Below are 10,562 nucleotides of genomic sequence, written 5' to 3' on the forward strand. Positions count from 1 at the left end.
ACCACAGGGTGGGGCACCTGGGATGCCCCTCCGGACAGCTTTGCCTTTCAGGCTGGGCATTTCCGAGGGCCGCCCTGTGCCCTGCAGTCAGAGCCGGGCCAGGCCCCAGCCCTAGGCAAATGCTGTGGCTTCGGTTGCTTTAACAACTCGGCTATTCCAGACAAGACCTAGGCTGGGCTTCTCTTGTAAATATTGATAGAGGCCCCAGACAGAGAGGGACAAGAAAACGAGAGACGTTTTATTTATGATGGAAAAAGAAACCAACAGGAGAAAAAAAAAATCTACAGGCCCAACAGGAGGGGGGATGTTAAATAAACCGTGGTACAGCCACTGGATGGAGTATTGTGCAACGATTGAAAAGATGTTTACAGAGGGTTTGTAATAATGCGGGGAAGTGCTTCTTTCCAAAGCTAAGTGAAGAGAGGGAGCAACTGAATTGTGTGTTCAGCACAGTCGCGCTGAGGCCAAAACCGAGCCGAGCGAAATCACGCGCAGGGGAGACAGGCTGGGGGGGCCGCACCGCAGCGGGGGTTAATTGGAGAGTTTCTTTTAATACTTTCCTCTATTTTCCTATTTTTCTCTTTTCTGTAATGGCGTGGTTGGCCTACCGTAGAAAGCAACCCAAACTTAAAGTTTTGTGTTTTTTTTTCTGAAGAAGAAAATACTCTAGGTGGGAAAGCAGGACCAACGGCCCAGGGAGCAGCTTTATTGGCCACAGAGGCCACGCTGAGGCTGAGGCTACGGGTTGACAGAAGATCAGGCTATGAAACAAGATCAGGTGGAAATCCTGGACCCTGACCCCATGGAGCCACGTGGGCAGCTGACACCAGCCATGCACCCAGCTGTGGGGCCTGTGGTGTCCTGGTGATCACTCTCTCGTCCTTAAATGTATGAACACTGCCTCTCTCTTGGGAATGCGGCTTATCCCCATGCCAGGAGCCTCTCTCATAAATGTCAGTGGAACGCGATTCTCTTCTGTATGTGAAAGGCGACCGCAGACAAGCTGGGCTCCTGCCAGTTCACACCGGGATGGAGCTCCTGGGAGGCAGACCTGCCCTCCTGCCCACATGACCAAGGCTTTCAGGGCACGGCCAGGATTCCCGTGCCCTTTGCAGTCCCCCAGATTTCCACTCAGGTCTCTGCTCAGTGTCATCTTATCTGGGAGGCCTGATCACGCTGTCCTACTCCCTGCCTATCCGTCTCTCTGGCACGCACCCTGCATAGGTTCTATTTATTTATGTGCTTCTTTTCAAAATGCCTTTTTTCTTCCACTAGAATGTGAGCATCTGTGGGGCTGGGATCCCTGCAGGGATCCTCCAGCACCAGGAACAGTGCCTGGCTTCACCTTTGGTAAATGTCATGCCTCCAGGTGGTCGTTGAAGGCCCGAGCTCCCTTGTTCTACCGTGATGGCTCTGACCACTCTCATCCCTGAACCCAGCTCCAGAGACAAGAAACACACCAGCTCTAACAGGGAATGATGGCCTGGGGCCCTGTGCTGAAACAGTTCTGAGGCCGTTATAAGGGCTCAACAGGAAAAGGTATGACAATCGGTTAGTGATGTCTGCCAGGGGACCACAGGGAGGCAGATACAAGCTGTCACTACTTCCCACCTCAGCCCAGGCCCGAAGCTCAGCTCTCCCTCTCACGTGAAGGCCACACCTGCCTTGTCCCTGGAATCATGTCCTTAGTTCTCACCATATGTACACAATGGACTCCTGAAAGGTTCTCCAGAGTGATCCCTAGTTCACTCTTGGCCTGGAGCCTTCCCCACACTCTACTTGGCTTGGTTGTGGCCTTGTCTTCCACGTGACTCCTCACCTGGACCTGTCCCTGGGGCTGGATCTGACTCCACCTGCCCCAGCTCCTAGATGGGGTTCTCCTCTCAAGCAAACCCCCGCCTGGCACCACAATGCTGATGGTACCTCCTAGTCACGTCACTGAAGCCTCCCCAGCCCCAACCTCCTGGGTCCCTTGGAGGTTCATGCCTGAATGTTGACTCTGACCTTGAGCATAACCTTGGCCAAGGGGGGTCACTCTTCCCAGGTGCCAGCCATAGTCCCAGTTGACTTTTCCTTTCCCAGCCTCCAATTTAGGAATAAACTAAGCAGCCCACCTCCCAGGCCTGGGCCTTGTGTGGTCCAATAAAAGTCCTTGTCATTTTTTATTCCAATCCTGCATCTTTCAAGACAGGGATGCTGAAGCCCAAGGCATCCTTATTGGCCCGTCAGCCCTACCCTGGTGCACTCCTATCTCTACTCCTTTCCTCCATGCTTCTTGTCTCATAGAAGGAGTCCTGGCTCCCCTGGCTCCCCTGGCTCCTGGCTGGGACCAAGAGCATGGCTGCTCCTCCGTCTGTGTGTGCATTTCCCTCGGATGGAGCAGAGCTGTGGCTAGAGACTGGACCAGTCTCTCTGTCTTCCTTCCAGGGGAATGGGTGACCTCCTGAGCCGGGAAGGTCTCCTCCCTTTGAGAGGTTATCAAACCTGATGTGAAAGGAGAGCCCAGTCTCCCAGTGTATCACTTCTAGTTCCTCAGAGGCTCCATCGCGGGCCTGCCCTTCCCTGGTCCTCTCCTGTCTGATGCTGGCCAGGTGGCAATATGGCACAGGGAGGGCAAATTACGCCGTCGGCTCTCACCAGCTTGAAAGGGTTGACTGGCAGTGGCTGCCCCGACCCCCCAGATGTGAGGCCGGGTTGCTTGGAGAGCTGTATAGTGAAGGATCCTGAGATCTGGGGGAGAGTCAGTGGGCCCGAGGAGGACAGTGGCCTTTGGGTCACATCTCCTGCCTCTCTTGAGATTAACTGTATTCTTAGTCGACCCGACAAGAAGATGTACCATGTCAAATGGCTGCTAAAAATGGAAGCTTCTCATGCTAGAATTCCAGGTAATGAGAAAATCTAAAGTGGGCTTTGGTTAATTTACTCTGTAGGCAAAAATAAAAGTCCTTCAACTTGAGCTGTTGGACTTCTCCAACCGTCTCTCCCTCTGGCTGGGTCCCCTGGGGCTGCCCTGGGCTCCTTCCTTCCAGTCCTGCCTGAACCACCTCCCTTTTTCCAGGTGCTTCTGGGAACCTTGCTGTTGGGACCCAGGGGCCAGTGTTTAAGAAGGGGCCCATCTCCAGTGGGGTCAGCTTGAGGGGTCACTGGGGGTCAGCTGGCTCCTGAATCATGGTTGTGATAAGGCTGTGCCCCTGAAGTTTGCTAGCGTCCTGGAGCCACCCCCCCTCCCAGTTCCGACTTGAAGCCATCCCTGGAGATGTGGCTGCCCTTGGCCTCGGAACCTCAGTCCCTAGTTCTATTTTCACCCTTGTCCCCGGCAGCCCCCTAACAGCAAAGCACCTCAGAGCCCAGCCACGGAAGGAGGTAGGACCGTGCCGGCCACACCCCTGGCCGCCTCCTCTCCCAGAGATGGCCCACGGAGCAGCGGGCAGGGTGCTCCTTGCCTCCAGTTTTGCAGGAAGAGCCCAGCAGGGGGGCAGCTAGACCCTGGTCTGAGGCACATTGGGGCCGGGCAAGGTCAGGACGGTGGGCAGGAGGGTGCCCTGCGGGGAAGGGAAGCTCTGCAGCTCCTTGGGCACAAACCTGGGGGAGACGCTGTCGGCCAGGAAGAGGAGCGTGTGCCGGCGCCCCACGCAGTATACGAGGCTGCCCACCGCCGCGCACCGGAAGGCGTCCGGGCAGGGCCTCCGGTGCGTGGCGCACTCGTACCAGAGACGGGCGCTGGCACTGCAGCGGTACACGCCGATGCCCAGGCTGCGGTTGAGGTCGAAGCGGTAGAGGAAGCCGTTGACAGCCACCATCTCGGCCGTGCGGTCCTTGCCGCCCGCCGTGGGGCCAACCTGCCAGCGCTGCGCCTGGGCCGAGAAGCGGAGCAGCAGGTAGCGCAGCGTGCCGCCCGTGACGAAGATGTCCCCGCCGCATGCCGTGGCTGTGTGCGCCAGGGCGAAGGTGTCGTTCGGGAGCGGCGGGGCGAAGGTCCAGCGGTCCAGGCGCGGGTCATAGCGCTCGACCGTGTTCAGACACTCGCCCCCAATGGCGTACAGGTTCCCGTCCAGGGCCACCAGCCGGCAGTGTGGCCGGGCTTGGTTCAGCGGGCACACCTCACTCCAGATCTCGGTCAGAGGGTTGTAGCAGAAGACTCGGTTGGAGGGCCGGCCCCCGGGCCCCTGGCAGCCCGACACCACAAAGACATAATTGAAGAGGCTGCAGACGGCACAGCCGCGGGACACAGCCTCTGGGGGCAGATGGGCCAGCAGGTGCCAGACATCCCGTTCCTCATCATAGCAACAGAGGCGGCCCGAGTTTTCCTGGGAGCCCACGTCGGCCACCACCAGGTGCTTGCGGCCCCGCAGCCGTCGCTGAAGGATCAGCTCCCTCTCTGCCCCGCTCAGGAGCCCGTAGATGTCCGGGCTACGCAGGACCTGCAGGTAGTTGTCACTCATCACCTTGTAGGCCGCCTCCTTCAGAGCCTTCAGGTTCTGCTTCTTGGCCAAGGTCAATACCTCGTAGCAATTGCCCAGATCCAGGTGGACATCTGGGACCGAACCTGGGGTGAGAGGGAGGTGGAAGAAATTGGTCCCAGCCACGAGCTCCAGGTTGGGCTCCCCGCTGCTTCCTGCTAAGCTGGACTCCAGAGACTCCCCGGATGTGGACGTGGGGCAGCTGGATGGGGCACTGTGGTCTGCGCAGGACGGAGTGGGGCTCCCAAAGCCGTGGAGCTGCAGCTGCAGCTCGGGGTTCTCCACGATCTGAAGGAGGCTCTCCTTCCTGCTGAAGCCTTGCCCGGGGGCCGGCAGCACAGGCTGGTAGGAGGCGGCTGGATCGGCTCTACCTTCTCCGTCATTGTCATGGCCTCTGGGGACTGTTCCTGTTCCCAGGGGGCTTGGCACAGGAGGTGGAGCCTCAGCCAGGGCTGCTGTCCTGGGGGCCAGCCTGCCTCCAGAGGTGGCCTGGGAGGTAGATTCGACATAGTACTCGTACACCTTGCCCTGCAGCCTGGGCCCGATCCCCGCCACCCTCTCCTGTATGAAATTCTCCTCTACTCTAACCCGGGCCACCGATGAGAAGGTGTAGGAGGCATTGGTGGCCCCCTCCTGCTGATGCAGGGCCAGGCCCATGTCTGAGGCAGCCTGGAGAGCCCCAGCCTCTGCCCTGCAGGCCCCCGTCACGCGGGTGAAGACCCAGCTCTTGTTCATGTTGTTCTTGCCTTCCGAGTGGGCCGTCCAGGGCTGGTTGGGGGACCCCTGCTCCCCAGTCCCCGTGTGCTCGGGGAGTCCACCGTCCCTCCAGGGAGCAGGCTCACCCCTCACACCGCTGCCGTCCACCGCAGCGAGGGCAGCTGGGGAGCTTTTGGGTTCAGTGGCCAGATGGGGGCAGTGGGGCAGCTTGGGCTTACCGCCAACAGCGCCAGGAGGTGCCAGGCCGGACTCCAGGCACCGCCCACCCCGATCCTCCCCAGCTCCTTTCCTCTCCGGCTTCCAAGTCTCTCCGGCCTCCAAGTCGCTGGAAGAGGCTCCCGTTGCCAGGCCTGGGGAGCCCCCCGGATTCTCCCAGCTGCAGCCCCACAGTACTCCGGACCCCTTGCTTCCGCTCCGGCATCTCAGCCCCCGGTGGGTCGTCCCAGGAGCAGCGCCATGGACTTCAGGCTGCCCAGAGCCCTCTGCCTCCTCCTCGGCCTTGGCCTTGGTGTTTCTGCCCCACAGTGGGGCTCGGGCAGGCCTCGACTTGTACAGCCTGTAGGCTGCGGTCACCAGGAGCAGGGCAGCTGCGGACAGCACCAGCTTGCCGGTCAGCTGCATGTCCAAATGCCAGTCCCGGGCCTCAGCTCCTCCTCCTTCAGGGAGCATGTTTCCCAAGCCAACCTGGGGCCGAGGAATGTCAAGAATCTGATTAATAATTGCCCAATAGGGGCCGGTTCCTTGTTCCTGCTGAGCTGAGCAGAGGGGGTTCTGGGCTGCTCTGGCCGGCCAGCGGAGGAGTTGGAGCAAAGGTGACTTTGAGCTGGCAGAGGGCGGCCCTGGAGCCCCAGCCGGCAGAGCTCAGGCGAGCCTCCTTGGACCCTTCAGTGCTTTCCCCGGGCGTGGGGTCTGCCGGGGCCGACCTTGTGATCAGCCACCTGGGCCAGCAGCAGCTGGAGGATGTTCAGAGCGTCCAGCCGGTTCATGAAGAGGGAGGAAGCTCTTGACCAAACAGTCACCCGATGCTAGGAAACGGTGGGGCTGGCTACTATTTGTGTGCGTGCTTTATTTTCTCTTTTGCAAATCGACTGGGCTGGGAGGGTTGGGTGTGGTGAGCATGCGGCAGGTGGAGCCTCGGCAGGTGTGGCAGGAGGCCCGCCTGGGTCTCTTTCCTTTCTGTTGGGGGTCCGCTGCTTCCCACAGTGGGGGTTGGGGTCTGCAGTGAGCAGTAGGGAGGCTGAGCCCGGGACTGCAGCCAAGCCACCTGACCCGGCTCTTGAATGCCTCTGCCCTCCTGACTGAGAGAGCCGGCGTCCTGGGAAGCTCGGGAGAGCACACGGCATTCACGCCCAGATCAGGGGTCGCAGGCGTGGGGCACAGTCTCACCCTCCACGCCAGACGACCTCACAGGGTGAGTGGTGAGGGAGACTCATCTGCCCCATCTCACAGGCGCTATTGGTTCTAGATCCAGACTACCTGCCCCTGCCACTTACCAGCTGTGTCACTCTTAGGCAAGTGACCTCACCTCTCTGTATCTCAGTTTCTTCATCTGAAAAATGGGGGGACAGCACACAAACCTCATAAGGTTGTGGTGAGAACAAAATGGGTTAATGTGTGTAAAGCCTCGTAGAAACTCAGTAACTATCAGCCGTTCGTCTTTCTCTCTTCTCTTCCTCCGCCTCCGGGTCATTGTCACTCTACTAATCGTCACCAGCTGGACCTTCTGAAGCACAGATCTGATTGCACCCCTCCCTAGACTGAGGTCCTCTCTGTGTCCCCAGAAGCCAAGGTAGGGGGTCTCAATCCTGTGCTTCCTACAGGGACTGGGCAGGTAAATCGAGGACCCGCCCCGTGACGGCGCCAGGCGGGCCCAGCCCTGCAGATCCCACTGTTCAGAGACACTTACTCTAGGTAGTGACGCGATCCCTCGTGATTTCTAAACGATGGCACCTAATTAAAAAGTGAGAATAAAACGCACTCTGTAGGCCAAGGGAAGCACACGCCTTGAGTGGGGCAGGGGTTGTCTCTGAAGGCTCGATGCGGAGGGGATCCTGACTCCTGCCTGTGTTCACAGACCCCACGCTCCAGCCTCAGTTTACCCTTCCAAATTCGTCTCCTGTCTGCGGGCTCGCCTCCCCTTCTCCGGGCCTGGGCTCCGGCCGACTTGCCCCGTCTCTGCTGGCCCACAGCCCTCCGGCCCTTCGGAGTCAGCCCAGAGGCTGTGCCTCCCCCGCCTCCTCCCCTGGCCGCGCCACCCGCCCAGGGTCAGCTTCTCCTTCTTTGGGCCTCTTGTCCGTTGCTCCACTTTTAGCCCCTCTCCTGGGCCGTGGGTCAAAGTACATTCTGTTCTGCGGATTCCAAGTCCCTGAGGCCTGAATGGAGCCAGGCACAGTTGGGACCACAGCCAACGCGCACGAGGTCTTTCTGCAGGCACAGCGGGGTTGGGCACTCCGGGTGGATCTCATGTGCTGCTCAGTGTTGTTTAAGATACAATTTCATCCCGATTTAGGCAGCGCCAAGGTTATGTCAGTTTGCTTGTAAACAGGGACTTCTAACTCTGCAGACCCCAGAGCTTTACAGACCTGAATTCACCCACCAGGCCTCCGCACCCGTTCCCCCAGGGACATGCAGCAGGCTCCCTTTCTTCCTGTCATGGTTAGGACAGCGATTCTGAATTTCACTGGCACCGAGACACCGAGCGTGTGTATTAGAAATGCAGGTTTCCAAGCTCCGCCCCTCCCTGTAAAGCTCCGCCCCTCCCCGCCCCTTACTGATTCAGGAGGTTCGGGGCGGCTCCCAGGAAATCCCCATTTTTCACCGTGCTCTCAGGAGATTTTCGTGGGTCTAGGAATGTAGACTGGGTCAGTGTTTCTACCTTTCTGCTGAGAATTCTCTTCGCCCTGGGCGGGGTGAGCAGTTACTCCCTAGGCCGCCAAGGTGAATCATAGCGAGCAGGGATGAAGTCCTGGGCACTTTGCATAAGCAAAGTCATTGCATTGCCCAGGAATTCAGAGGGGCAGTATTGTCATTGCCCTCGTTTCACAGGTGGGGAAACAGAGGCTCAGAGGGATGTGCCAGTGTCACATGGGTTGTGAGTGGCAGGCTCTTGATTTATAACCTGGTTGCAGCTGCATGGCCCATGCATCGTCCTCTGGGAAGGAGAGGCAAAGTATGAAGGGCAATGAAAAGGATGGGTCTAGCGGTGGAACCAGGGCTTTGGGGGCTGATGTGGGGTCCCCAGTGGCCAAGCTACCACTCCAGGGGTAGGGGCAGCTTTGGGACCCTCTTATCCTTGGAGGGGGAACACTTGTTGCATATCCCATTGGTGTGTTGTGACCTGGTATTGTCCTCTCAGATGCACCTGGTGAGCAGATGCCATCTGGGACCCTTTGGTGTGTGTTTTTTTACCCAACAGAGGCCCCACTATGCCCTGGAGCGCTCTCCCTATGGCTCCAGTGTAAACAGTTTGAGTCAGACAATCGCTGTCAGTTGGAAACTGCTCCTGGGTACCAGGTGTGGCCAAATCGAGCCCCTGGGGCAGCAGGGGAAGGTGGGAGGACGGTGGGGACCAGAAGATACAGTCTCAGCCCCAGGGGACTGATGTCCTGATCTGGAAGATGCCACATACACCCAAGATATGCTCAAGCCACAACGTATCACAAGGGAAAGATTAATGAGGCCAGGAAAGGATTTCATAAAGAAGCATTTAGCATTGACCACTGATAAAGGAAGCAGGGATATAGACAGATTGATTGATCTATTGAACCAATATTTACCTGTACCAGGCCCTGTGCTGGGATGCAGTGACGTAGGTTAAGGAGACACACACGGCCCCTGCCCCCGTGGAGACCGCGGACTCTGGGGGAGGAAGGTGCTGAGCAAGATGATGGAGTGTGACAATACTTGTCCCGGCCCCGTGCTTTCTGGGACCTTCCCTTGTTCAAGGTCAGAAATAACACCTGTGACACAGCTGAGCACAGAGGAGGCCTTTGTAAATGAGACTTCCTGCTGTCCGCCCTCCAGTCCAGTTCTCAGAGAACACAGCCATCTGAGATTGTTTTAAAATGTAGGTTTTATTATTACTCAAGTACGGTGAGGCCAATACATCAAGAGATGTTGTTGAAAAGATAGTTTGTTACTCACAGCTCCCATGAGGAGTTCCCTTTTCTGCAACCTGCCACCCAGGCAGGGCCACACGGGGAAGCAGCAGGGTCAGTAGGGAGTCAGAAGGGGTGAGGGGAAAGTGTAAAAGCCTTTACTGAGGTTTTCCTGGGAAGGAATGAAGGAGGCAGGGCGAATAGGTTTAGAATTGGCTAGCTTGAATCATTTCAGGGGCCACCGGGCTATCCGTAGTTGTCTGAAGCCTGGCCCTGGGGTGATTAGGGCAGGGAATATTGGCCCTGGTGTGTGAGAGCCTGGTGAGAACCTGATAAAGGTGGTGGTTGGGGATAATGGCTATGGATTGGTTCATCTGCATGCAAAAGGTGTGCTCCTAGGCGAGTCATTTGCTACCTAGAAACTAGCTAATCCTGGGAGGGGCAGTCCCTCCTCACTTATGGTTCACCCACCTATATGCAGAACATCAAGAATACAGAGCCTAAGAGGATATAGTTACTACAGAGAATCAGGAGACAGGAGCAGGGACTTCAGGGCCCCTAAGAGGTGCCCTTCTGCCCTGCGGGGCTGTTGGAGGTGAGCTTTCGACTCTACCTTGAGGTCTCTTTCATCTGGCAGGTGAGCCCAACACTCCCACTAGCTGACTTCAGACTCCATAAATTATAGCTTTTTTTTTTTTAGTCCATTTAGAAAAAGTGAAATGAACAAATGAAGACAGGAACGAAATTAAAAGATAATTGGAAGTCTATATTGGGCCTCTGCGAATGTGCGTGCGTGCCTCCAATCTGGTCTCTCCGTGCGGGCAGGATAAATTGAGAACTCTTCAGTTGACTCAGGGGGTGGATAGAACAGTCAGAGACAAATGCGTGCCATGCAAATAAACAGGCCCATCTTCCAGTGATTAGCTCTGAGCTCCATTTTGCTGATGCCTCCACTGGTCTTAGCCCAGGTCTGCGTTTACCAAAGACCCCTCCAGGCAGGTGCGGCAAGTGAGGCCCTGAGTGGTGGGCTGAGGCTGGGAGGAGGTGGGCATGGGCACCTTGAGAGGTGAGGTGTGTTCAGAGAGGGGGTAGAGATGGCAGAGAGGGAGGCACACATATGCACCCATGCACACATGATCCCATGTGCACACATATGCATGCGCGCACACGTGTGCACATGCATGCAAACACATGCATGAGCGTACACACACACACTTAAGAGGGAGTGTGGACCTTTGAGTCTAGAAGTGTAAGCAATAAATGGATCCTGGTTTGACCCACAGGAAGA

The 10,562-nt window shown here is 57.4% G+C and overlaps 1 protein-coding gene across 1 annotated transcript; it reads right to left on the reverse strand.

Annotated features, from left to right (window-relative positions):
- Window positions 1–217: 217 nt before the first annotated feature.
- KLHDC7A (kelch domain containing 7A) lies at window positions 218–5,846 on the reverse strand (the record flags this gene model as incomplete). Its single annotated transcript, XM_081145977.1, has 1 exon — window positions 218–5,846. One exon carries the CDS (start codon window positions 5,844–5,846, stop codon window positions 3,480–3,482), a length of 2,367 nt encoding a protein of 788 aa, XP_081002103.1. The 3' UTR covers window positions 218–3,479.
- Window positions 5,847–10,562: the final 4,716 nt, after the last annotated feature.

The sequence above is a fragment of the Miniopterus schreibersii genome (genome assembly GCF_964146895.1).
Source record: "Miniopterus schreibersii genome assembly, chromosome: 8".
Taxonomy (NCBI): domain Eukaryota; kingdom Metazoa; phylum Chordata; class Mammalia; order Chiroptera; family Miniopteridae; genus Miniopterus; species Miniopterus schreibersii.